General features: G+C 62.4%; 3 protein-coding genes across 7 annotated transcripts in view; 2 read left to right on the forward strand and 1 right to left on the reverse strand.

Moving 5' to 3' along the window:
- Positions 1-927, forward strand: part of TXNRD3 (thioredoxin reductase 3) — a 41,906-nt gene extending 40,979 nt beyond the window's left edge. For 2 of the 3 annotated variants that reach the window (XM_029242308.1, XM_029242307.1), the window contains one exon: positions 157-927. In XM_029242308.1, the coding sequence (XP_029098141.1) occupies positions 157-219 (63 nt within the window). In that variant the 3' untranslated portion in view covers positions 220-927. The remainder of the gene's footprint in view (positions 1-156) is intronic. The other variant, XM_029242310.1, reaches the window with a different exon arrangement.
- On the forward strand, positions 243-17,230 carry CUNH3orf22 (chromosome unknown C3orf22 homolog). Of its 2 annotated transcripts, XM_029242315.1 has the most exons (5): positions 243-281; positions 5,896-6,025; positions 7,022-7,153; positions 8,742-9,377; positions 15,303-17,230. In XM_029242315.1, exons 1-4 carry the CDS (start codon positions 272-274, stop codon positions 8,986-8,988), a joined length of 519 nt encoding a protein of 172 aa, XP_029098148.1. In that variant the 5' UTR covers positions 243-271; the 3' UTR covers positions 8,989-9,377; positions 15,303-17,230. The 2 variants fall into 2 exon arrangements, with proteins under 2 accessions (XP_029098148.1, XP_029098147.1); XM_029242314.1 differs by lacking the exon at positions 243-281 and having other exon boundaries at positions 4,677-6,025.
- CHST13 (carbohydrate sulfotransferase 13) lies at positions 12,303-25,370 on the reverse strand. 2 transcript variants are annotated; one of them, XM_029242311.1, is made up of 3 exons: positions 25,289-25,370; positions 15,901-15,983; positions 12,303-14,127 (listed from the first exon to the last, which is right to left on the reverse strand). In XM_029242311.1, the coding sequence occupies exons 1-3, from the start codon at positions 25,362-25,364 to the stop codon at positions 13,285-13,287; spliced, it is 1,002 nt and encodes a 333-aa protein (XP_029098144.1). In that variant the 5' UTR covers positions 25,365-25,370; the 3' UTR covers positions 12,303-13,284. The 2 variants fall into 2 exon arrangements, with proteins under 2 accessions (XP_029098144.1, XP_029098145.1); XM_029242312.1 differs by having other exon boundaries at positions 15,901-16,010; positions 25,295-25,364.
- Between the last annotated feature and the right edge of the window lie 744 nt (positions 25,371-26,114).

Below are 26,114 nucleotides of genomic sequence, written 5' to 3' on the forward strand. Positions count from 1 at the left end.
TGAAGCATGTTGTCAATAGACAAATTTTATATTCATAACTGCTCTGTATGCCTTAAAGGATGATGTTGATGTCACGTTCAGGACGTGGTTTCTTAGAGCAGAGCTCCAGTACCGACAGCTAAGTGTGAATCCGTGTTGTTTCCTTCCCGTGGGCAGGTGTTCACCACCCTGGAGATCACGAAGTCATCGGGGCTGGACGCCACGCAGAAGGGCTGCTGAGGCTAAGCCGCTGTCGCTTTCCTTGTCCCGCTCCCGTTTCTGTGAACACGGCATGCTCTCGGGTAAGCCCGGGGACAGCGTCGGGGCAAGGAGGCGGGACAGCAGCAGTGCCCTCCACCCGCCTGGCTGACGGGGAGGGGCAGCCACGCTGCGTCCTTGACGTCTTAGCTCGGAGCCGCCAGGTGAGCCAAGACTGACGTCTTCCCCATCAGCTCCCCCGACAGAGCTTTTAATCACACAACTCATCTAAGTCCATGTTCCGGTTGCTACTGTTTTTATCCCCTTGCTTTCCTGAGTCCACGGAGATATTTTCTTTTACGAAACTGACTATAAAGTGGGCATCTCCAGTGCATGGGCGTCTGGGACCCCCCCGTAGCTGCCGCAGAGCACTAGTGCGCCACCTTCTCCCGTGGGCGCGTGTGCAGCCGCCGGCAGGCCGCCTCGCCCTCTTCTGGTTCCCCACAGTGACCACCTGGCCGCTTTCCTCTTCGTGTCATTGGACTGAGCAGAATATCTCACGTCAGAGAGAGGTGCTTGGACTTCTCATGTGGATCTTAAGAATAACATCAAAAAGTTCTCAATACTGTATTACGTGAAATGTAATTTAAAACTTCTTTATTTTTTTGCGGTACGCGGGCCTCTCACTGTTGTGGCCTCTCCCATTGCGGACCACAGGCTCCAGACGCGCAGGCTCAGCGGCCATGGCTCACGGGCCCAGCCGCTCCGCGGCATGTGGGATCTTCCCGGAGCGGGGCACGAACCCGTGTCCCCTGCATCGGCAGGCGGACTCTCAACCACTGCGCCACCAGGGAAGCCCTAATTTTAAACTATTTAAGTGGTTGTTCTCAGTCTGTTTCCTTACAGTCGGGTTCAGTAAGTGAACAGGTCATGTTACGAGATTCCTTTTGAGTTTGCACCCCTGTCAGCATTTAAAAGGCCCTTGAGGTGGGAGGCCCACCCGGGGCCCTTTGGGAACCTTGTTTTCTTGGGAGCAGACTCCTCCAGCACCAGGTTGAGGGTTCCAGGCGGCAATGCCCTCCTGGGCCGTAAGCTGGCTGCCTGCTTCTGTGGTTAGAACATCTGGGCCTACGTTTTAAAAGACGCTCTAAGCCAGGAACCAATCGGGGAGCATCATCTGTGGGCGGGGCCGGGGCGGGGGTTGGGCACCCAGAGTAACGCACACAGGGTCCACTTACAGACCCATCTTTCCACTGGGGAGGCAAAAGCAAGAGAGGCGGGTGGAGTGATCGGGTCGTGTGTGCCCAGGGTGGCACGGCGAGTCGGGCAGGGGCCGGGCTCTCACCTGGCACGCCCACGGCCAGCCCAGCCCTTCACAGACCCAACCCCCGTGTGAGCTCAGAGGGGCCGACAGGGCCCTGGGAGCGTGCCGATGCTCCCCTGATGCTCCTTCTAAGCCGTAGTCCAAGAAGCCATGGCCCAGAGAAGAGTCAAGGGAACCTAAATCAGGCTTAAGGCTGTGGACAGCCTGCTGGGAAGTCCAGCTCCTGCACAGCCCTGGAGGCCCGTGTGGACCCGTCCACCTCCCTCCCAGGCTCCTGGGAGTCTCCTGACAGCACAGCGGTCTCTGCAAACCTCCTCCTCCGTCTCACTCTCCCTTTCTTCTGTGACCGCGAGGTTGGGCCCGCGCGGACCTCTGGACCAGGCTGGCGTCCCCAGCACTGCTCGCCCGGGGACGGGACACCACAGGCCCCAGGCCAGGCGTGACCGCCCGGGCCTGAAAGGCTGCCCCCACCTCAGGGCACGAACAGCTCCGGGGAGGTCCCTGCAGGGCTCCCCTGGGACCAGTCGGCAGCTCAGACCTGCCCTGTCCTGCGTCCCTCCCTCGGCAGGTCCCTCGACTAGAACCTGCATCTCGGGGCTGCTCCGGGGACCCCAGCTGACACGCTCCCCACGTGTTCGCTCGCAGATAAAGGTCTAGGACATCAGGGCAGGAGGAGACCTTGCTTTTTACACCATTTGCCTCTCCTCTCCTCTAGTCCCCACTTGGGACACAGGCGCCCTGGCCACGCTCGCCGTTGCTAGGCCGGTGGCGACCCTGATGGTTCTGAGCCCGGCAGGGCCTCCATGGGGCAGCAGGCCCCGGAGCTGCGCCCTAACCAACCGTACTCCCCTGCGTTGGCCCAGCCCGACGGTTCCGGGGCTGCAGCTAGGGCTCAGTCAAGGTCAGCCAGCAGGCCCCGGAGGTGCGCCCTAACCAACCGTACTCCCCTGCGTTGGCCCAGCCCGACGGTTCCGGGGCTGCGGCTAGGGCTCAGTCAAGGTCAGCCAGAAAAGGAGCTCTAACGCCACCAGGGCGAATTGTTCGCTATTTCTTGGCCTTCTCTTGCACTTAGTCTGAAGGAGGGCTAGGGGGCTCTGCCACCAAACGTGTAGGTGTGGGTGCTCCCGTCCGGGGTCCTCGAAGCTGGAACGCCCGCCAGCCCAGCCCTCACGCAGCTGCCCTCACGGCCATGCCCCGGCCAGCAGGGCTTCAGGCTGGATTCCAACCCACGTGGCTTGGTGGCTGCAGTGTCACTGATTGTGACCTCAGGGGCTTCTGATGCTGCAATGAGCCTGTGGGCCTGGCCCCTGGGGCCCTGGGGCCAGTGCTCACCTGGTGCACGGCAGCCAGGACCGTAGCCAGCGTCTCCCCCCCCCACCCCGCTCTGGCGTCATTCAGGCGGCCCAGTGAGTAGCTGGCCCCTTGGGGGGTTCGCTCACCCACTCCTTTCTGGCTGCAGGCGCCCTGCTGGGGGGCTGGCTTGGGGGCATGGGCAGTGGCCCTCACATCGGCATCTTCCTGGGCAGGGTCAGTGCCAGGCCCTGCGATCCGTACCCTGACTGGGTCCCTGCTGGGAGCGGGGAGGCAGCCTGTGTGGCTGGGAAGGGCAGCCCCAAGTTGGCTTGGGGAGCAGCAGTGGGCCGGAGGCCTGCCCCGGACCCGGCAGGGCCCTCCTGCCCCGCGGGAAGCAGGCTTGGCACAGTTTGCAGGGCCAGGCCCAGGGCTTGGAGGGTCTGCAGGTGGGGCCCAGTGGGCGTGGGGTGCTGTCGCCCAGCCCCTCCAGGACTGCGCCACGTGGCCCAGACACAGCCTGGACCCCACCTCTTCCCCACGTGCTGGGGGAGGGGGGATGCAGGCAGAGCAGTTAACATTTTTTTTTTTTTTTTTTTGGCGGTACGCGGGCCTCTCACTGCTGTGGCCTCTCCCGTTGCGGAGCACAGGCTCCGGACGCGCAGGCTCAGCAGCCATGGCTCACGGGCCCAGCCGCTCCGCGGCATGTGGGATCCTCCCGGACCGGGGCACGAACCCGCGTCCCCTGCATCGGCAGGCGGACTCTCAACCACCGCACCACCAGGAAAGCCCAGCAGTTCACCTTTTAGAGCCTCAGTTTGCTTACCTGAAAATGGGATGATGGTAATATGTCCTCCATCAGATGGAAACATTAAACAAGGTCCTGCACGGAGCTTAACAGGCACTTCACCTCCTGTGCGGACCCAGCCCTGTCCTGGACCAGGGCCCTCTCCTGGCTCCTCGGGGGAGGGGGGCTGAAAGCTTTACCTGATAGCAAAGGGCTGGGGGCCAGGGCCACTGACAGGTCCCTGGTGTCCTCGTAACAACCCTGGTCCCACGTCAGAGGCCGCAAAGGCCCCCTAGCCTGCGCTGGTGTAGAGCTGCCCCGTCCACACGGCCCTTTGCCAGCGGCAAGTCAGGGTCAGGAGGACTCCCTGGTGGGGCCCGGCCTCCGGGACGCTGTGCTCGGGGCTCACAGGCCAGGGCTTCCCGCGTGGCCTTGTCCAGGTGCTCTTTGCCCAGTGGGGCCATCCAGCCTCACGGCCAGCACGCTCTGTCACAACGCCGGGGCACCTGCCCCAGGCAGCCCTCGAAGCCCTCCGGGGGAGCAGCCTGGCCCATCTCTCCACCTCTCCCCCAGGAGAGAAAACCCAATCCCCACTGGGACAGCGGCCTCCTGGGAACCCAGACCCCAGGCTTGGGAAGGGGCGCCTTGTTTCCTGGCGGCTTTGCTCCAGATTTCAGGAGATCCATTATCATGCAAAGTGTTGTCATGGAAACCCAGCTGCTGGGACTACAGAGGGTTGGGTGGGCAGCCCCAGCCTGGGATGGGGGGTGGGCTTCAGGTCTGACAGGGAAGGAGGAGCCAGCAGCCAGTGGCTGCCCTGCTCCAGAGGGGTGTGGCGGGGGGAGTGATGCTGGGGCCAGACGGCCTGTGTGTGTGCTCGCGCTTGTCTGTGGTCAGACGCGGTGCTGGGGGGACCTGACCAGCCTTCGCCTTCTCCACCTGGTTCCTGGCGGCTCAGCCAGTCCCACGACGGGGGACAGGTGCGTGCTGCTGTGAGATGCCTTACTTGGGAGCAGCTCCCGCGGCTCGGTAGGGGTGGGAGGTGAGAAGGGGGGAAAGAGGCACTCCATGTAGTGTCCCCGCGGTGGGCAACTCCGCCCAGTCCTGCCAGGTCCTCCGCGGGCTGTGCTGTGGGGAGCGCGCCCCGGAGCTGTCCTGGTCAAGGGGCCGGGCAGCCCGGCTTTCCTTCCCCACCCCGTCCCTGCGTCGCCAGCGGGGCTGCTTCCAGGGCACTGGCTCCCGGGAACCTGTCTGGGCCGGCGCAGTCAGACCCGCCCGCCAGGCACGTCCGTGGGTGGCTGACAGCATGCACCCGATCCCCACCTGGAACCAGGGCCTCGGCCGGCGCTTCGGGACCTCCCACGCTGGGAGCCGCCGCCCCTGTGGAGCACGGGGTGCCGGCAGGTGGCCGGCATCGGCCCACGAAGTTCACGCACGTGCGGAGGAGCTGGCTGTGGGGACCACGGTGTAGCCACATTAGCACAGCCGCTGGGGTCAAGGGGCACATGAAGCCCCAGTGGTCAGGGCTTAACCCCAGCCCTTCTCAGCCCTGACTTGGGTTACCCTTACTCTTGGGTGCCTTAAAAGAGAACCACTCGTAACTGCTGGGCAGGGAAAATGACCCAGCGACTCGAAAACCACGTGGCAGTTCCCTTTAAAACTAAAAATGGGCCTCCGTCAGCCTGGTGACTGCACTCCTAGGCGCCCACAACAGAGAAACAAAGTCTTGTCTTCGTGCAGAAACTTGTACGTGAACATCTGCAGCAGCTTTATTCGTAACACCTCCAGCCTGGGAACTGCCCCGGGGTCCCGTGGGTGACAGTGGGTCCAGCTCAGCCCTGGGCGGGAGCCCCCGCAGACCCAGCCCTGCGACGGCAGGAGGACGCCAGTCTCCAAAGGGCGCCGGCCACGCGATCCCACCCGTACAACCCCGTGCAGCCACGTCCTCACACAGAGGGGGGCAGATCCGTGGTGGCCGCGGCTGGGGTGCGGTGGAGGGAGGATGTGGCTGCCGGCAGGGGAGCAGCCGGGAGCCTCCTCGACCGTGGGGCGACACGGAGCCGCACACGGCATAGAACCGCATCGAGCTGCACGCTCACACACACACTCATACACACGTACACCCTAACACACACAGACACACATACACACAGCAGAGCAAGCATCCTGGAGCGGGGTGCTGAGGCGGGGCCCCGGCTCACCAGCAGCTCACAGCCCTCCCCTCGGCCCCATCTCCTCGGCAGACAAGGGCGGGCGGTCAGTCAAAGGGAAGCCATGCCATCCAGGTCCCGACTGGCTCCTCCCGCCTGTCTTCCAGCTGTGGCTGAAGGGCGAACCCCAGCTCAGCCCCCTTCTGCGATGGACGTGAAGGCCCCCAAGGGGTCCCACCAGGGTAAGAAGAGTAAGAACAGGACCGAGGAGAAGTTTGCCAGGAAGTTTCCGTACAGGTACCAGACCCTGAGCGTGGACTCTGACCCCTGACCCCAGACCCTAACCCTGGACCCTGAGCCCAAGCCCTAACCCCGAGCCCTGAGCCCAGGCCCTGAGCGTGGACCCTGACCCCTGACCCCAGGCCAAGCCCTGCCTCCCCGCAGGCACCCCAGGAACGCACTCTGGGGCGCAGAGCTGGAGCGGGGCAGTCCTCTGTCCACAGGGAGCTCCCTGACCAGCTCTGCGCTCTGTGACGCGGTCCACCTTCGCCCCCATCCCACCCTGAGCCAAGGGCCTCCAGAGAGGGGCCCAGGGCCCCTGGGCCCCCCCGAGCCATGGCCAACCGCTTCCTTTGGGCCAGTGGCCCTGTCAACCGTTCACAGCACCTGCTCCTGTGAGGGTGTGATGGGATCTGGCTGCGGGAAGGGGGGGGGCCGGGGGAGGAGTTTGCAAAGCCCCAGGGCACTCAGGAGCCAGCAGAGGCCGCTGTGTGCTGAGCAGGCAGGCGGGGCCTGGGAGGCAGTGGGAGGACTGCCAGCTGCTCAGAGCGGAACCTTTGGGGCACACGGCTTCCTCTCCAGCGCCCGCAGCAGGCGGGGCTGGACACCTCACCTCCACCCTTGTTCTGTCGCCAGGCCCCAGACTCTGTCCTGTGAGGCCCAGTGTGGCAGACGCACATGGCAGAGTGGCCCTTACGTGAAGCAAGGGGAGGCTTACACCTGGGGCCTGGGGCTCCCGGGGCCAGGCCGCTGCTGCAGGGCCGAGACATAACTCTGGGCCTGCTGCTGGCCCAGATCTCAGCTCCACTGCTTCCTAGCTGTGTGACCTTGGGCAAGTCACTTAACCTCTCTGTGCCTCAGTTTCCCCATCCATAAAGGGCAGAGCAATACCTACCTCCCGGCATGGTTATCAAGCACTCAGAGCAGCGCCTGGAACGTGGAAAGTTCCAGGCGAGCGAGAGCTATTCCACGTGGCTGGGCTGTAGCCCCCAAAGATGCCAAGTGCTCCTGTAGGTTTTCCTGGCTGACGGAAACCAACGCGGAGCCCCTGCAGCCCTGGGAGGTCACGAAGACGAGCAGCTCGCTGCGGGAGCAGCTGCCCCTGCAGAAGACGTTGGTGCCCACGAGGTCCGTCCCGGTCAGAGGGTGAGTCTCAGGCCGGATGTCACCGGCGCTGCCTGCGGACCGTGCCGCCCGGCCTTCCACCTGGTCCACACACGAACACACTACGTCCAGGCTGAGGAAACTGGAGCCCCGGGGAGACACTAGAGCCCGCGGTCCCTCCTGCAGCCGGCAGGGCAGCTCGGGCGGGCCTGGCCTCATCTGGGGCCTCGTCCACGGGTGGTGAATCAGGGCTGAGCATAGAGTGGAGGAGAGCCAGCTCTGGGGGTTGGAGGGGCCGGCAGGGGACCCGCACTGGGCAGCGCGCGCACACACACACACACACACACACACACACGGGGGGTGGGGGGGACGACACGTAACGAAACACCGAGACACCCTGATAAGGACCCCGCACATGCAAACCTAAAGACGCACAGACACATCCACCCGCCCTGAACCGGGACTGGCACTCAGATGTTAGACACAGAAGGGCCTCCCCGCTGCCCCCCAGGACCCCAGCCCCAGGCCCACGGCCTGCGACTCCTCCAGCAAAGAGACGTGAGTGGGCACGCGGGTCCTCAGAGCTGAGGCCCCTGGCTCCACACTCCGTGTATAACCCTGGCGAGTCACAAAGATGCACACCATACCCTGAACGGACACCCCGAGAGGCAGCGCACACGTGCACACCCGCACACGCACCCCTACGGAAGCGCAGATGGTGCCCATCCCCCACCCACGCTGGCCCAGGCTGTGGTCCTGCGTCTCAGCACCCCTACCTCACTGACAGGCTGGGGGCTGGGGGCACAGGTGTCGCTGGGTCTCAGCTTCTCCTGTGAAGGGGTCAGGCAAGTCACGGTCCTGTGCTGGCAGTGAGGTTGTGCGTGGCCGGCTCCTTGGCGCTGGACGGAGGGAGTCTGAGGCCTGCCCCCCTGGACCGCCCTCCCTCACACCCTGAGCCCCTTGCAGTGGGTAGACCACCAGGTGCTAAAGGCCAGCGCTTATTTGAGGGGTAATGGGAGCCACTGAAGTCTGGGAAACAGGAGTGGGAGGGTGGTCTCACGTGGAGCTGGGGAGGGTGCTCCACTGGAGGAGGTGGGGAGCTTGGTCCAATGGGGGAGGTGGGGGGTGTGGTCCAATGGGGGAGGTGGGGAGCTTGGTCCAATGGGGGAGGTGGGGGGTGTGGTCCAATGGGGGAGGTGGGGAACGTGGTCCAATGGGGAGCAGGGAGAGTGGTCCAATGGGGAGCTGGGGAGGGTGGGCCAATGCAGGAGGTGGGGAGTTAGGTCTAATGGGGGAGGTGGGGAAGGAGGCCCAGAGGGGGAGGGGAGGGGGAGGGAGGGGAGGGGAGGGGGAGGGGGAGGGGAAGGGGCGGGGAGGGTGGTCTCGGAAGGTGGCTGGGGAAGGTGGTCCCCGGAGGTAGGAGTCCGCACGATGTCGGTCCCTCCCAAGATGGGCAGGCATGGGGCAGAGCGCGGGAGGCGTCAGGCTGCTGGATGTCTAGGCGCGTGGCTGTTGGGAGGCGGCGTGTCCGCGCTGGGAGCAGAATCTTGGTTGCTCCCCGGCTGACTTCTCTGAGGGGGGTTGGGGAGGCTCCCAAGGGTCAGCGCGGCGCTCTGTGTGGCTTCTCTAGGCTGGGGGCCCCGGATTTCCCTCCACTGTCCGGCCTCCGGCCGCCACCGTCACCACCAAGCAACGTCTGGGAGCTGGTGCTGCTGAGCCGCCGCTTCCCCGGGTCCGCGCTTCCCCCCACCGGCCGATGCCGCCCGCCCCCGCGGGGGCCCCTCCTGGAGCCCAGCTCTGCGCCGCCTCTCTCTCGGCCACCCGCTCCCCGGGCGCTCAGGGCAGCGGCTCCGGGAGCTCCCTTCAGGCTAAGGTGACCTGTGGGGAGGCGGGCAGCCCTGAGGAGCCCCGGAAAGGTCGCCCCGCGAATACACGCTGCAGGTTCCCACCCCCTTGGAAGGTCGTCTGCATGTCCGGCTGTGTGTTCTCATCCATAAAATGGGGTGACGGTCAATTCTGCAGCGTGTGAATATCATTTCCAAGAATCTACCCCAAAGCTATGCTCACACACGTAAGTAAAGATGTTTGGACGATGATATTCATTCCAGCGCCGCAGGAAATAGCAAGTGATTGGAGGCCACCTAAATGTCTGTTAATGGCGGCTTTCAATCGTGCCACGGCTGCACCGCGAAGCATTAGACAGGCGTTAGAAAGAAGCAGCAGCCCTTTACATGCTGACCTGGAACAATCTACAGAGGACGTTCAGGTATTTTTTTAGAGCACAGCAGGGAGTGTCTAAAATGCTGCCATCTGTGTATATTAGAAAGCGGTGTGTGGGTGTGTGCATGTATGAGCGTGCACGTGTGCGTGGGCATGTGCACGTGGGTGCGAGTGTGGAGCAGGTAACTTTTGGGTAGAAAAGCTGGGGACTTGGAGACGGGCATACCGTTTTCTAAATGTTTACTGCGTGAACCTAACAACCTCGTTGTGGGTGTTTTACAACTCTAAAGAGAAGACTTGGGGAATGGAAGAGGGGCTCCCGGCCCGCTGCAATCCAGCCTGCGGACTCCCCTGGCATTCGTAGGAGCAGCATATGTGGGAGGGTGGCGGCTGAGCATGTAAAGGTTGCCCTCCGTTCTACTAAGACAGGGGCTAGGACGTCATCTCGGAGCCTTGGGAAAGCACTCAGACTGGGACCCTCACTGTAGCCCTCCCCCTGGGAGAGAGAAGGGGGTGGGGACCCTGGGGAGGACCAGGGTGGCCGCCCTTAGCAATGTGGACAAGTGTCCATCTCTTTCCAATAGATGTTTGGTTGTTTCCACTCTTTGCTGTGGTGGGTGAGGCTGCTCTGAGCCTTCCTGTCCGGTCCTGTCCCCTGGCACGTTGTCTCCAGAGAAGACTTGCTGGCCAGAGTGCCCCTGAGCACCCACCCTCACCTGCAGGCACCACACTGTTTCCCGAGGGTCCCTCTGCACGTGGCCATGAGCAGCTGACAGACAGAGGCTCCTTCAGCCCCACCTCCAGGCTGCACTGGCTGTGGCTCCAGAGCGTTTAGGAAACGGAGCTGGAGGGCGCGTGGGGCAAAGCCGGTGGTTCTGTCGTAGAAAAAGCTCAGCCAGTCCCCTGAATCCAGTCCTAAAATGTGCTGCTCGTCAGGGGCTCCTCCCCTGCGAGTTCTCGCTAAAGAGAGAACGTTTAGGGAGTAAGGAACTCTCTGTCGGTCTCGATGTGTGCCGAGCGTTCGTACATGAGGTCCTCAGAGAAGAAAACGAGTTTTGGGAAGCACCTCACAGACAACGCGCGACACGCTGCATGTCTGACAGCAGGAGAGGCTGAGCAGGGTTCTCGGTGCAAAGTCACCCCACGGACCAGAGAAATGACCACGGTGGCCCGTGTGGCGCATGGGGCGTGTTGCCAGAGTGCAGGGGCAGCCGCCCAGACCTCGATTGTCCTGGTGCCCTGAGTGCCAGCAGAGCCAAACGCACAGCACAGGGCTGAGGACTACTCCTAAGGAGGAGGTCGCGGGTGCCGGCCCGCCTTCCAGGAGTTTCTCCTACAGTCACACGCGTGCGTAGGACCAGGTGTGTGCAAGGACGCAGGTGTGCCTAAATGCCTATCGCTGAGGGACCAGTGAAATAAAAGCAAGTCTGCAGTGGGCAGTGGATCCTCCCCAGAGCGGGTCTGGAGACAGGGATGTGGATGCAACTGGTTCAGTTGGGGGGAGGTTCCAGGAAGCGCCACCGAACAGCAGGGAGAGCCTCGCCGCAGGCACCTGGGGCTGAGTCCCGGGAGACCTCTTGCAGTTTCCCACCTGAGGGGCAAAAGCTGCAGGGCCGGTCCCCTTGTTCCACCAGACGGGGCTGACGGCTTTTCCCTGGAAGCAGGCACTTCGAAGGGCGCTCCCTCTGCCTCCGCTGCGGCTGGAGAAGCTTCAAGGCGTGGTCCGGCGGGTGGGGGGTGGGGGTGGGGTGGGAAGTGGGGCTCTGCCTGGAGACGGAAAGTGCACCATCCCTCCAGGCCCAAAGAACCAGGGGGTTATTTTAGCAAACTTTTCAACCATGGAAATAGGCCTCCCAGGAAGCTGCTTGAATGACAAAAGCCACAAAATAAAACCGAAAACAAAACAAAAAACATAAACCAACACCACAACTACGAAAATCTGGGAAACATTTTCCTGACAATGAAAGCCCTAAAAAGCGAAAGAACACTGAAACTTCTTTTAAACAAGTCTTTGTAAACCAATCCGCCTACATCCCTTCCATCCCTGGGAAGGTGCTGACCGGCACCACCCAGTTCTGGAGACTGAGGAACTGGGAAAACGAGACAGTGGTGAGCAAGGTAGACGCTTGAGACCTTCAGCTGGTGATCTCAATCCCTTTAGGAACTTATGTCTGGTTTTAGTAGAATCCCTGACGGGGCTGCCTGATTGAGAGCCCCCTGGGCGCCCTCACGACTTGTCCAGCTCTGCCCATGAGACCCTGCCTCTCTCGGATCGTCCAGTGACCCAGCCGGGACCCCAGCTCTGGGAGGCTGGCTGACAGCCTGTGCTCTGGGAGGACAGGTGTTCTGGCACCAGCGAGAGAGCTCGGAGCAGGCAGATACCCCAAGGCAGGCGAGGGGAGGGCCGTGTGGCGGGCTGTGGAGAGTGTGACACAGAGACAGGGGGCGCGCGCACTGCTGCCCCACCTGAGGGAGTGACAGCACGCAGTGTCACGGCAGATCAGGAGGGTGACTTGTAATTGTGATGCCCCTGGGGTGTGGCTTCTGGATGGAGGTAACTCAGCAAACAGGTCACATCACAGGCTGCGTGGGTGCTGAGTGAGCTTGGAACAAAGCTGTGTGTCATCGGGGCATCGACGGCATGATGTAACACAGTGTGTGTGTAGCTTCTGAGGGGGGATCCTCATTGCCAAGCAGCCCAACACACACTACACACACACACACACACACACACACACACACACACACACACACACACCCCACAAACCCCAGGGCAGGAGGCAGCCCGAAGCGCAGGGCTCGGCTGAGCTGGTTTGGCTTTAAGCCTCGACCCAGGCAGAGTAAAAGGATAGGTTTCCCCCAAATGTCATTGTCGCCCCTTGAGCCAGAATGTAGCACGCTCCCCATGGTGTACCCCCTCCCTATCCCGCTCCCCACATAACCTCTGGTACCTGTGGGCTGCTGTGAAGGTGACCCAGGCTCAAGATCAGACAACCTCATGCCCCCAGAACAAATGGCAAAATGAGACACACAAACTCTAAAATGTCAGAAAGTAACAAAACACATTTACTTCAGAAACGTGAGCTCCCCAGCTCACCAAGGCCGTGTAAAGTCTGCCACGACGTTGCAACCTGGGCTCTGTGGGCTCAGGAAGACTGAGTGGGACAGAGACCAACGGTGGGGCCGGAACAGGGCCCTCGGGGAGCTCCCGGCTCGGGACGCCCAGGTGGCCGGCAGCTCACGATCGCCGCCTGGGCGGAGCTGGCGACAAGGCTGGTCCTGCCCTGGGTCCGGCCCGGGAAGGGGGGTGGCCTTCTCTCCTTGTCCAGGGCCGTCCTCACCAGGGCAGGTGAGGTGGGGAGGGCCCCGGGATGGGCCACAGGCTGCGCCGAGCCAGCGTTCTAACCTTGTGCCACGGATAGGTTCCGGGACAGAGTGGACAAAAAACAGGCGCTCATGGGCTTCCCTGGTGGCGCAGTGGTTGAGAGTCCGCCTGCCGATGCAGGGGACGCGGGTTCGTGCCCCAGTCCGGGAAGATCCCACATGCCGCGGAGCAGCTGGCCCGTGAGCCATGGCCGCTGAGCCTGCGCGTCCAGAGCCTGTGCTCCGCAACGGGAGAGGCCACAACAGGGAGAGGCCGGCGTACCGCAAAAAAAAAAACAAAAAAAAACAGGCGGTCGCAACCTAAAAACCTATTATCCCATCCTCAGCCACTCAGGGGTCCTGGGGAAGCACCCGCCCCGGCTGGGGCGCTTCGAGGAAGCAGGCGGCAGGCACCCAGGGGTCCAGCCAGCCCCCGCGGGGAGGTGGGCTGCACCAGGGTTGCATAGGGGATGCGGCTGGGCGGGGTGGGCGGGCCGAGGGTGAGAGAGCGCGGGGGTGGCGGCTCTCCGGGCGGAGTCAGGGCTCCGCAGCCTGCGCAGTCTCCGCGCCCCATCCCCCCGCCCGCAGGGCTAGCGCAGCCGCTGGTAGGAGGGATGGGAGTAGTTGAAGAGCAGAAAGTCCATCCTGTAGAGGCCGTAGAGGCGCTGCTGGTAGAAAGGGCTGATGTCGCGGAAGAGGCGCGCGGCACGGTCGCGCGCGGCGGCCTGGGCCCAGGACGGCGGCTCGGGGAAGCGCAGGCCGGGCGCGCCCACCAGGCTCAGCACAAAGGCCGCGTCCTCCGCCAGCGTCTCGAACTTGCCCACGACGTCGTAGCGCAGGCGGCACGGGTGGCAGAGCGCGTGGGCGCGCTCCCAGTGCTCGTTGAAGGGCCCGTCGCGGCGCGTGCGCGGGTCCAGCAGGTAGGCCAGGAACTCGGCGAAGCGCACGTCGTGGCCGCGGACCAGCGCGTCGGGGTCCGGGCGCGGCCGCAGACGGCGCACGATGCCGGTGCCGAAGCGGCGCTGGAAGGTGGCGCTCCAGGGCCGCTGTAGCTTGTTGCGGTAGGCCGAGGCCAGGCGCTCGAAGGGCTCGCGCACAAACAGGAAGGCCAGGTAGGCGCGCAGGCGCCGGTTGACCTCGGCCGGACTGAAGTCGGCCAGCGAGGGCAGGCGGCCGGGCGCGTGCGCCTCGTGCGCGGGGATGGCGCGCGGGTCTCCTGGGCCGCGGCCGCTCAGCGCCAGCAGCACGCGCTTCCAGTTGGTGCAGGCCACCTTGGGCACGTAGCAGTAGAGCAGGCCGTGCGCGTCGTCCACCAGCACGTGCCGCAGGTCCTCCGGCCGCAGCAGGCGCTGCCGGCGCGTGTGGTGGCTGCAGGCGCGGCGCAGCAGGTCGCGCCGCTGCCGGTGCACCTCGGCCAGCGCGGAGCGCGGGCCCTGCGGGGACAGGATGGGTGTGGGTCAGGGCCGCGTGGGAGACAGGGGGCCTGGATGGGGGGAAATGAATCTACCCGGCCTGAGGCACGTGCAGGATGTGACTGATCGCGTGCACGGCACTCTGGACCCCGAGAGCCGGAGAACGGACGTGCGACGTCAGAGTCAGCCTGGTAAAGAAGTCTGACGTCAGAGCGCCAAGCGCCGGGGCAAACTGAGTATCTGCTCACCGTTCCCTAAAACCGGGGTGGGGTGTAAGACCAGTAGCTTACACAGTAGTAACGTCCGGAGGATGGTGATGAGACCTGTGCCGTACCAGGGGCTGCTGGTCTCAGAGCATCTTGAGACATAAGCAGTGCGTGTCCCGATGGCTTAAATTGGCCTCAGCTAGCTTTTCTGTTGCTTGCAGCCCCATGAATACCAAGATAGGCACTGCTTTCACCATTTTACAGAAGAGAAAACAGCCTCAGAGGAAGTGGGTTGCCTGCAGCTGTCAAGGAGAGAAGCTGGGACTCCACCTCGGGTCCCTCAGGATTCAGAAGCCGGGGCTGTGCCCACCGGTTCGGGACAGAGTCCTACAGCCACAGCCCTCACCCCTGCCAGCCTAGCTGACCCTCAGCCAGGGTCTAGTCCTTACGAGCTCTGTGCCCTTCTCAGGGTCCTTGGCCTTCCTGTGCCAAGGCACAGTGCCATAGGTAAACGGGGATAATGACGCCCCATCGTACAGGATTGCCGCGAGGCCCGCGTGGGGTCCCAGAACTCGAGTGCCCGGTGCACGGTCAGCACTTGTCGATCAGACCGTTTCTCTGCTGTTGTTTGTCCAGCTGCAGGATGCCTTGACATGTAACAGCCACTGGGCCCTCAGGCTGCGAGGGGGCCGAGCCAGCCCCACCAAGGCTTCGTGTTCCCTCAGAAGCCTGCTGAGAGGCTGGCCTGCCCTCCGCTCGCCGTGTGGCCCAGGGCAAGCCTGTCACCCTCGCTGAACCAAGGCCTCCCACCTGCCCCCACCAAGGGCGTGGGTGCCGTGGGCTCAGCCCTCAGGGCTTCGGTGAGCAGCCGCCTTCCCCAGCCCAGTGTGGTCCTTCTCCTCGGCTCCCTATTGCCCTTGCCCCGCTATGGCCCTCGGCCACCGCCACGTACTTGGTGCCCGCATCTGCATCTGCACTGTCCCTCTGCAGGCCCCGTGTCCCTTGCTCAGAGAGGGTCGGTCTCCATCTACACTGCGCCCTCCCGCCAGAGGTCAGTGCAGGCCGGTGCGGGAAGCCATCAGATGCCATCCCCCCACCGCGGGACCGTCAGCGCCTCAAGGGCAGGGACCCAGGTGACCCGCGGGCGCTCGGTGGTGCTGAGTGTGTCTGCTGGGGTGTGTGTGAGCCGGACGTGTGCTCCCAGTGGGCCGGACGTGTGCTCCCAGTGGGCACAGTGTGTGGTCCCTGCAGGTCCCCCCGTTGGTGAGGGAGCGCCCGCCTGTCTCCCTCTGTCACAGCAGGACTGAGATCGGGGGTCCCTTGGCTGCCGCCTGTTGCCGCAGGTGGCACACAGCCCGCTGGTCGTTCTGTCCACCACGTGGAGCAGTGCTGCAGAGAGTGTGGCCTCAGTCCACAGCTGGAGACCCCAGGTCTCAGCCTGCCCCACGATTTGCCCTGCCGCAGCCCAGCATTCCCTCCCGGACAGAGGCTAGCTGTGGCTGCAGCCCCACGGCAGCAGGTCCACGTGGGAGCTCAGGGTTTCCTGTGGCTGCAGGCAGAGAGAGGGACGGGGCGTCTGTCCACCTACCTGGTCCAGGTCGTAGAGCATCTGCAGGGGACTCCTCCTCTTGCCACCAAGCCAGCTGGAGCCCACGGCCCTGTTTTCAAACGCTGGGGGTGCAAGGAGAGGGGCGTTCACTGCTGCACCAGACAGACTGGCCGTGTTCCTGGGGGCTTGGCCAACTCACCTCGGCACGTTGGATTCACCTCTGGGACTCAGTTTCCCGCCTGTGTCCCGCCTGCCTCTGGGGGCACTGACAGGGCCTGTCGTCCACCAGGGCAGGGTGCTTGGTGTCACTCCTGCCCCCACGTCCTGCCCTCCGGGAATGCCCTGAACCCCCAGCCTCTGCCACCTCCATCTGCCTTCATCTCACGCCCCACCTCTGCCAGCCACCTGCATGGAGCCCTGAGGGTTAGGGCTCAGCAGGCTGGCTGGGTCCAGCCTCCCCTGGCCCCGGGCACAGGCAGACAGAAATGGCTAGGCAGCAGCGGACACGGCACAGCCAAGCTGCCGGCTCTCTGGTGGTGAGCAGGTGACCAGCTCAGGTGACCCGCAGGGGACACCTACAGTGGCCTGTACGTCCCCTGCTGGTGTGTGTGTCGCCTCATGGTAAATGCAAGTTTTGCTCTCGCCCAGACTGGCAGCCTCCGAGGGCAGGGATGCTCTCTGTCTCATCGCTGCATTCCTCAATCTTCCCGAAACTACCAAACACTCGTGTTTTTATTAAATGTGATTATAGTTATTAATAAACTAATAAATTATAATGCAGTCTTTAAAGAATCACCCAAATTGGCAAGTCTCTGGCTAGACTGACCAAGAAAAAATGAAGACGCAAATTACTAACAATGGGAATGAAAGAGGAGACATTAGTAGTGGACCTTACAGAAATAAGAAAGGGTTGAAGAATACAATATAAGCACCTGTACAACGGCAGATTTAACCTATGAAACTGACAATCTAGAAAGACACAACTTTCTGAAACTCAAGGAGAAATAGAAAATCTCAACAGACATATAACAAGTAAAGAGATGGAATTAGTAATTTTTAAAATTTCCACAAAAGCCCAGGATCAGATTGCTTCACTGGTGAATTTTACCAAATATTTAAAGAAAAAGTAACACTAATCTCTACCAAACTCTTCAACAAACAAACAAGCAAACAAAACAGAAGAGGAGAGAACACTTCTCAATTCGTTATATGAACCTAGTTTTACCCTGATACCAAAACCAAAGATGTCACAAAAAAAAAGAAAACTATATACCAGTATCTCTTACGAATATAGATGCAAAATCTTCAAGGAAGTACTAGCGAACTAGATCCATGAACATGTGAAAAGGGTTATACACCATGACTGATTGAGACTTACTCCAGAAATGCGAGGTTGGTTCAACATAAAAATATCAAGGTAATACACCATGTTAATAGAATAAAGAAAAAACCCCACATGGTCATCAAGAGATGCAGGAAACACTGCACAAAGTTCAGTACCGCTTCATGATGAAAACAATAAACAAACTAGGAATCGAAGGGAACTTCGTCAAACTGATAAAGGCCATCTGGGAAAACCCCACAGCTAACGCACTTCATGGCCATAAAAAGGAGTGAAGGCTGACACCTGCTACCGTGTGGATGCACCTTGTAACCTGACACTGAGCGAAACAAGCCTCACGGAAGGCGCCAGCCACATTGTTTGACTCCCTCTGTACAAAACGCCCAGGACAGGCAAATGCATAGAGGCAGGAAGTAGATGAGTGGTTTCCAGGGGCTCTGGGTGGGATGGGGGGAGGGGCAGGCAGGCAGGCACTGGGAACATGGGGGGCAGGGCTAGTGGCTAACGTTCTGGGTTTGTACAGCTGTGAGAGTGCACAGCTTTTGAATATGCTAAAAACCACTGTACACTTTAAAAAAGTGAATTTTATGGAATGAGAGTATTATCTCAATAAAAATAAATAGTATTGACCATAAAAAGTAATATATACAACAACGTGTAAGTCTGGTTTACAAATTTAAATACATTCAATGGATACTGAGAAATTACTGAATTCACAATAATGTGGGATATTCATAAGAGGAATGTCTTTAAGAATTCAGGATCATATGAGAAGATAATATATTCATAAAAAGAACGAACGGTTCCAAGATCCTTGGCTTTCAACCAAATGAAGAGTCTTAAAATGCTGCCCGGATTCAAGGCTTTTCCTTAAGATAAGTCTTTGGCAAACAAGCAAACCTGGAAAATCTGATGCACTGATCTGTTGGCCAACTGACCACAAGCAGTGGTTCTCCAGCTTAAGCGTGCACGGGGCCTGTTGAAACACAGGTGGCCTGGGCCCGTACTCAGAGCTTCTGGCCCTCGCAGGTGTGGAGTGGGGCCCGTGAGTCTGTGTTTCTGACAGTGCAAGCGTGCTGTTGCTGCTGGCACGGCAGTGCACGTTGAGAACCGCTGAGCCGGAGCAGTGTCTGGTGGAGGTGGTTGGATGAACCAGTAAGTGACAGGCGGACAGGCCGTGCCCCGGCCTCCAGAGCCCTCTGTGTGTACCTGAAGCCCGCTGTCCAGGCCACCTGCCAGGCCTCTGGCAGCCTCAGGGCCCCTCCCCACTCCAGTGTCCCCAGAACAAGGACTGCGCTCTCCTGTGACCAGGGCACGTGGAGGGGTGAGGCCCTCAGGGTCTGCCCGGGTGTTGGGGGTCGTCGGTGGTCCCAAGACTTGAACCTCCGTTTCCTGGCTGCCGGCTGGCAGGGAGGCCCCAGGAGCTGCGGGCACCACACTAGCCCAGCACCACGCACAGCCCCGGGAGGCGGGAGTCCGCCTCACCACTTTGCCGATGGGAAAGCGGAGCCTCTGAGAGGGGAGGAGCTTCCCTCAGGGTCACGGCTGGGGGTGGAGAAAAGGCTGGTGCCCATCGGGGGCCACACAGAGGAGCAGACCTAGGCCACCTCCACCCCAGAGCCCCACGACTCGGAAGCACGCAGCCTTCCGGAAACACCAAGCGTTGTCTTGGGGCCTCTCGTGTCCTGGCCAGACCACAGCCTGCAGGAAAGTAGGTCCCATCCCAGACCCCCGGAGCCAGTGGGTGGAGGGCGAGAGGCCCAGAATAGCCGAGGCCAGTGATTACAGGGCTGGGCCGCCCCGCCCACCTCCGCCCCTGCCACTGCACAGAGCAGGAGAGCCGGCGGGCAGGCTGGCCGTAGAGGCGGGTGGAAGGGGAATGCGCTGGTGATCCCTGGCTCCAGCCCCGCCTCCGTGAAGCTGGAGGCCTGGGCTCTGAGGGTAGGGGCCGTCCCCAGAGGGCCACACAGCGGCATCCTGCTACCCCCACTCCCGCCCCTCCACCAGCCTCCAGGTCTCAGGCCTCCCTGCCAAGGGCGCTGTGGAGCAGACAGGCCAGAGGGTTAGATGGGCAGGCCCAGCCTCATGGCCGGGGAGGGGCCTGGGCCAGCCCAGAGCAGCCACAGGCAAAACCGCAGGCGGGTTCTCCTTTGGAAAAGGAAACAAAAATAGGTTGTAGAGAGAGAAGGAGAGAGAAGGGGGAGAGGGTGGCGGAAGGAGGGTGGGAGGGACTGAGAGGTGACAGAGACAGAGGCGGCTACACAGGACAGGGATGGAGGCTGGGAGGAGGTGAAACAGACAACAGCAGGATGTCGGAAAGAGCTCAAAGCAAACTAGCTGGGTGTGAAGGGGCGGGAAGCAGAGGGGGTGAGCTGCCCGCAATCTGGGGGCGCCCAGGGCCCACGCCCACGGGGTCCAGGCCCGGGAGCCGTGCAGCCCCAGACTCACGAGCAGGCCTGGGTCCCGGCCCAGTGGGCCAGCGTGAGGCCCAGCCTGACAGCCCAGTGCCCGCTGCACGTGGGCTGGAGTGTCCTGGGTGGTACAGGAGCCTGCAGGGAGGCGGGGGAGCCGGGCAGGAGGTGCTGGGTGGGCGAGAGCCTGGCACCGTGCCCTTGCTTTGCTCACTGACACACGTACTCCTGGGGGTAGGAACTATTGTTATCCCCACTTGACAGATGGGGAAACTGAGGCTCAAAGACGTAAAGAAAACTGCTGAGGCCTCACAGCAAGTAAGGGCCTTAAGCAGGCCTGACCCCAGGCCACGGCGTGAGTCCCGTCCTTTACTGCCCTGCCCTCGAGGCCCACCCTGCCCTGCACACTACCCGCCCATCCTCACAGCACCGCAGGCCAGGGGGTGGCACACCGCACAGGGAAGCCAACAAACGGTCCTTGGCCCGCCCACCCTAAGGACAGGCCCTGCGCAGCCGTACCCGGGCCACTGAGGCTGCACCCATGGGGGAAGCTGTGCTTGGTGACCCCCTGCCCAGGGAGTAGAGGTTACGACGCGGCTTCTGGTTAATAAGTTCTAGCTGGGTCAGTGTCGCAAGAACAGATGGGCGGGAGTAGCGCTGTCTGGCCCATTCGGTCCCCTCGTGACCTGCAGGCCCGGGGCAGGGATATTCCCTCCAGAGATCAAGCCCTTCACAAGTAAAAAGCAATCCTGCCCCTTTTTTTTTTTTTTTTTTTTTTTTTTTAAGTAGCCGCCTCTCCACTTGTATTTAAGATTCAGACTCGACACTGAGCTCCACAGCGCCCAGAACGGAACCCTGCTTGGTCAGATCACTCCCAGTACAGTTGCGTCCCCTCTGCCCGGGACAATCACAGGGTTTATTCCCACCACCGTGTGATGGTAAAGCCCACGTGGCTTCTCGCTGGCTGATGGCAAGTCCCAGTTCCTTCCAGGGCCTCTCCAGGTGCAGCCCCACCCTTCCCTGCTCACTCACTCACTTAGCTCCAGCCACACTGCCCTCCTGCTGGTCAGTGGACACATTAGGGGCGTCCCCACCTCAGGAAAAACCTCTACACTTTAGGGTCAATCCTTCTCATTCAGATCTCAGCTCAAATGTCCCACCAGAAAGAGGGCCTCTCCAATGAACAGCCTCCCGTTAATTTATTCACAACACTCATTACTGCTGAGATCGTCTGATTTGTGTGGGCTGATGTCTGGCTGCCCCTCTGGAAGGTCAGCTCTGCAAGGAGGGCACTGTCTTGTTTTCTTATAATCCCTGTACCTCAGCTAGTGTCTGCGAGTATTTATTTAAAGACTGATGGCCCCCTTCCTGGCCATGGGGCAATCACCCCAACTCCTAGCCTGTCATTCAAGGCCACTCACCAACCTACAGTACCTTCCTGGCCTCCACTTCACTGCTCCCTCTCCTGAACCCTTGAGGGAGCAGCACATCCCTTAGCACACCAGGCCATTTCACTCCTCCATGCTTGTCTGTGCCACTCCCTCTGCCTGCAATTCTCTTTCGTTGTTTCCCACCTGGTAAACTCCTATGCAGCCTTCAAAGCCCAACCCAAATACCTCTGCCCTGTACAGTAGAAAGCATAAGGGTTGGGATTTAGACATGGATTTAAATCCTGGCACCCATACTTCCTAGTTGGGTGGCCTTGAGCAAGTCACTTCGTTTCTACTGATCTTAGCGTCTTCCTCTGCAAACGGGGACGACCAGTCCCTACTCTGGAGCCTTCTGTTTTGCCGGCTGACTTTTCCTCTCTGGAGCCTGGAAGGTGCCTTAGAGCTCTGAACCCTTCGGCAATTCGGGAGAGTGGGCAGCAGTGTGGTGAGCACCTACTGATTGGGCTCCCAGCAGCCACACCCCCTCCTTTTGGTCGCCCACCTGATTCCCCTCCAGACACAAACCTGCTTGTTCCCTCCATGTGGTTCTGATAGGCTCCCCACTCCCGTAGCTGCTGGGTTGGGCATGTTACCAGGTCTGGCCAATCAGAGCATTCCATCCCTTTCTGCCACAGCGATTGGCTCAGAGGTGGGCACCATGTGATCCAATCTAGGCCAATGAGATGCCTCCTTGGGACCCTGGCTGGAACCACGGGTGAAGGCGCTGCCCGCTGGCTGGGGAGCGGGGAGTGAGGCCACCACAGAGAAAAGCCAGACCTAGACATGCAGACGTGGTTCGAGCCGCTGACGGCAGAGCATCTGGCCCAGTGAGTCTGAGACACGGCCCTCTGGGGGCGCCCCGTCTCTGACCCGTCACCTGCTGTGATTCCAGGGCCAGGACAGAAAGGAGTCGGGGGTCCAGTCGGGCACTGGGGCGCCACGGAGCAGGCGTTGAGAGACCTGGCGGGCTGGGGCCTGCGGGGCTCCGGGGGAGGCGGCAGATACAGGGCAGCCGGGGGCAAGCTCGGACGCCTGCCCTGAGGAGCTGCTGCTGAGGCCTTAGGGACCCTGTCCTCACTGACCCCCCAGCCCTGGCACGTTGGCTCACCAGGAGTCACTGGGCGTTTCTGCATTTATTCTGCATGGGACCAAATCCTGGTGTCTCATTAGAAACGGTGGCTGCCTACGGGGCCCTACACTGCACGACTGCAAGGGCTCCGAGACCGTCGTGGACCGTTGTCCCCTCGGCCTGGGTCCCCAGGTGCTGCTGTGCCCGAGAAGGCAGCGGACGGACAGCGGGGACAGAGCCAGCGTCCCCACCCGAGCCTCCTGGGTCCTTCCCCCTGGAGCCCCTCCAGGAAGGCTGTTGGGGGAGAAGGTCCCTGTTACCCCACATCACGCTCGGACCTCGGCCAGGAAGCGGGGCCCTAAGGGACGGGATATGCCCCAGAGGACAAGGAGGGCAGCAGTCCAGCCCAGAAGGGGGGGGGCAGGCCCCCTGGGAACAAGCCCCCCCACACACACCCAGGGTCCCCTAGAAGTGGGCAGAGCCCCAGCCTGGCTCTGAGAGAAACACCCTTGATCGCCAACCTCAGGAAAGGTGCTCAACCCTGTGAACCCGGAAGGGGATGGAGGTCAGGACGGGGTGGGGTAGGGCGGGCTGCAGCACCTCCCAGCAAGGCCCCTGTGGACCAGCAGGGGTGGGGAGCTAAAGCAGCAGCATCACGGCTCCTCCTGGGTGTGCCTCTGGGGACAGAGGGGACAGACTGCAGATCTGGGTTTTTGATGTTAAAACAAACCCTGGGAGGGCAGGTTGTCAGCAAGTTCTGTCCCCAGCCCAGATTGACGCCGGCACAAGCAAATACGTGGTCAAGGGCATCACACAGAAGCAGTCACCCCACCAGGTAAGCCACAGGGGAAGCCAAGGGTGGGCGGGCAGGGGGGACAGTGGGCCTGTCAGTGGGGCTGGGGCAAGGGTAGGGCGCTGACGGCAGCAGTGCCCCAGGCAGCTGCCCCACCTCCTCTGGCATCTTGCTCATCCCCAGAACCCTGGCCACTAGGTCAGCATCGGCCTGACAGGCACCAGTTGGGCTGCTCCAGACCTCCCCACTAGAAAAGGGGCAGCGGAGCCCGCTTCGGGGGTCTCCGGCCCACCTTGTGGCAACTTCTGCTGCTTTGGAGACTCACCTGCCTGGAGGAGGGGGCTGCAGTCCCTCCTGGGCCCTGGAGCCCTATCCTCCTGCCACAAGCCACGTGCTCCACCCCCTTCCAACTCGGGCTGCACTGCCGGGACACACTCGGAGATGCCGCAGGCCTCACTGGCTCCTGGGGTCGGGGCTTCAGCTCAGGGCTTGGGCGCAGAAGAGCAGCAGGGTAGGCTGGCTTGATTAGCCCTTGCTTGCCCAGGCCCCCCTCACGGCTCTGATGGCTGGCAGCAGGCCATGGGGAAAGGCCTCAGAGTGCAGGAGGGAACAGAGAGGGGCTCTGGGAAGGCCCCTCCCCGCCGGGGGCGCTGGAAGCAGGGTTGCAGAAGGGTCTGCCAGGCCGGACGCAGTGAGGCCCGCCTGCTGGGGGAGAGGGTCACGGCCAAGGGCATTCATGAGGCAGGTTCGGCTGAGGTGGGGAACGGCCTGAGCAAAGGCTAGGAAGGGGGCACGGGAGGCACCCTCCTACCCTGCAGGAGAGGGAGGAGGTCAGAAGGAACAAAGTGCAGGCCCTCTCTCCCCCCACACCCGAGCCTGAGCCCTGGGGGCCAGGAGCCACTGTGCCCTGCCCGGCCCTAGGTCCTGGTAAACATTTGTCCAAGAAAGAGTGGGTGGCCAGTGTCATGACCGCAGACACTAGGACTACAGCCCACGCGGTGTGGGGGGACGCTCGGCTCAGCTAGGGCATGGGAACCCCCTCCCCAGGAGGCAGGAGCACCACCCCCATGGCCCCCCAGCTCTCAGAACTGGTCAGGGGACGGAAAGACTGACTGCAGCTCCCTCCCGTGGGCCTGGGGAGGTGGCCAGGTCTGGGCAGCTGTGTCCAGACATGGAGGGGACGGTGTGAAGAGCAGGGTGACTGGGCAGAGCCCTGGGGAGCACCGAGGAGGCCTCCCAAGCCCAGCTCTCCTGGACCCCAGCCCAGAGGCAGTCACAGAGGTTTGAGGTGAGCAGGAGAAGGGAGCCCCTCACCCCAGGATGCAGGGGGCACCAGGCCACCCATGTGACCTCTGGCTTGATGAAGAGGCTGGGAGCCACTTCGCTCCCATTTAACTGCACTTCCCCAGAGACCCTGTAAGGAGGAACTCGAGCAGCCCATTTTATAGATGGGAGTACTGAGGCCCTGGGCAGGGGGGTGGGGATAGGTCACCCAGACCCAGCCAGGTGGGTACATGCTGCCCCCAAAGTCTCCTCAGCCTCATCTCTTGAGCCACCCTGACCCCACACTCCCATGGTCCCCTCCCACCTGGGGACACGGTTACTTCCTCCCTGGACCCCCTCTGCAAGGCTCCAAAGGCGTGATTCCAAGGATTCTTGCAGAGCCCACGGGGGGTGGGGGAGGAGATACAGATTCCCCCAACACACACTCTCACATTCACTCACACTCACACCAGGAAAAGGCAAACAGAGCAGAGGTCAGAACGGGCCTCTGACTGGGCACCTCCAGCCCCAGGCCGCCCACGGGCCCCTCGGCCTCTCCCGTGAGTGAAGACTCAGCACATGCCCGGCTCGGGGCTGGAAATCCGCACGGCGGTCATGACTGGCTGCCTGTTTCCCCCACCGGACCATGAGGTGGGTGCTCAGGACCCTAGTCCTTCCCGGTGCGAACTTAAGGCGGAGCAGGCGCGCCAGGGCGCAGCGCGGTGCGCGGAGGGGCCACCTCCGGACCCGGCGTGTCAAGCCCGCCGCCCTTGCGCGGCCGCGGACCCGGAGGGGTTTCCGGGCGCTAAGCGGAGTGAGCGCGAGGCGAAGGAGGCAAACTTTCCGGGTGGGCCTAATGCCCTCCGCCGCCCACCACTCACCCGGTCCCTGGGCCCCGGCTGGGAGGCCCGACTGTCACCTCTCACCTCTCCGGGCCTTGGGAGACCCACTCCCGAGGGGACAAGACCCTTGCGGGGAGCCGGGACAAGGGCGGGGCGTTTAGAGCCTTTCTGAGCCCGCCCGCCCCAGTGCCCCAGCCCGGGAGGAAACCGTAGGTGCCCCCGCCCGGTCGGGGGTCCGGCCGCTGGTGGGGCGGCCCTGGGGCCGGCGGGCACTCACCCGGGCGCAGGAGCAGGAGCGCGGCGCCCAGACACGCGGCCACCAGCGCGCGCCGCCGCCACAAGCGCCTCCCCATGCTTGCCCGGCGCGCGCTGCTGTCCGCGGGGTCCGGCCCGGCCCGCACCCGAAGCCGGCCTCCCGCCCCGCCCCGCCCCTGGACCCGCCCACGGACGAGTCCTCGGACCAGGACCCGAAGCCCGCCCCAGGGCAACTCGCCCCAGGCCCTCCCGCTGACCCGCCGACGGACGAGTCCTCGGACCGGACCTGAAACCCGACCCCCAACCCACCCCAGGGCCGCCCAGGGACTGGTCCTCGCTCCTGGATCCGGACCAGGGACCGCTTCGGGACCCTCCCGGCGGCGCGCACCACTGCTCTCGGCGCGGGGGCGGGGGCGAGGGCTCTGCTCGCCAGGGGCGGGGTGGGGGGGGGCGAGGCGGCGACTGCTGGGGACCAGGCAGGTGGGCGAGGCGGATCGGTGGGCCAGTCTGCCCGGCCCCCACCCAGTTCAGCGGGGCAGCCGAGCAGTGGTCCAGGGCGCGAAGGGTGGAGACTGGGTGGAGGGAGCCCTGTCGCCGGCGCGGTTCTGTCCTCTTCCGCTCGTCCGGGGGCGCCATCCTCTACCCGAGGCCGAGAAGCCTTGTCACATTGGCGGATGAGCGGGGCGGGGGAGCACGGTGTCCCGTTGCCTTTTTGCTGCGTTACGTACCAGGGGTCCAGGGGCTGGCTTGGGGCACTAGCCGCCTATACGTGACTCCCCCGGAACCCCCCTTCCCGGAATCAGGCCCAAGGGTGTCTCTTTCTCCTCCCAAGCCCACCCTGTAGCCTT

The sequence above is a fragment of the Monodon monoceros genome, unplaced genomic scaffold (assembly GCF_005190385.1).
Source record: "Monodon monoceros isolate NGI ecotype Baffin Bay Population unplaced genomic scaffold, NGI_Narwhal_1 Super_Scaffold_3, whole genome shotgun sequence".
Lineage (NCBI taxonomy): Eukaryota > Metazoa > Chordata > Mammalia > Artiodactyla > Monodontidae > Monodon > Monodon monoceros.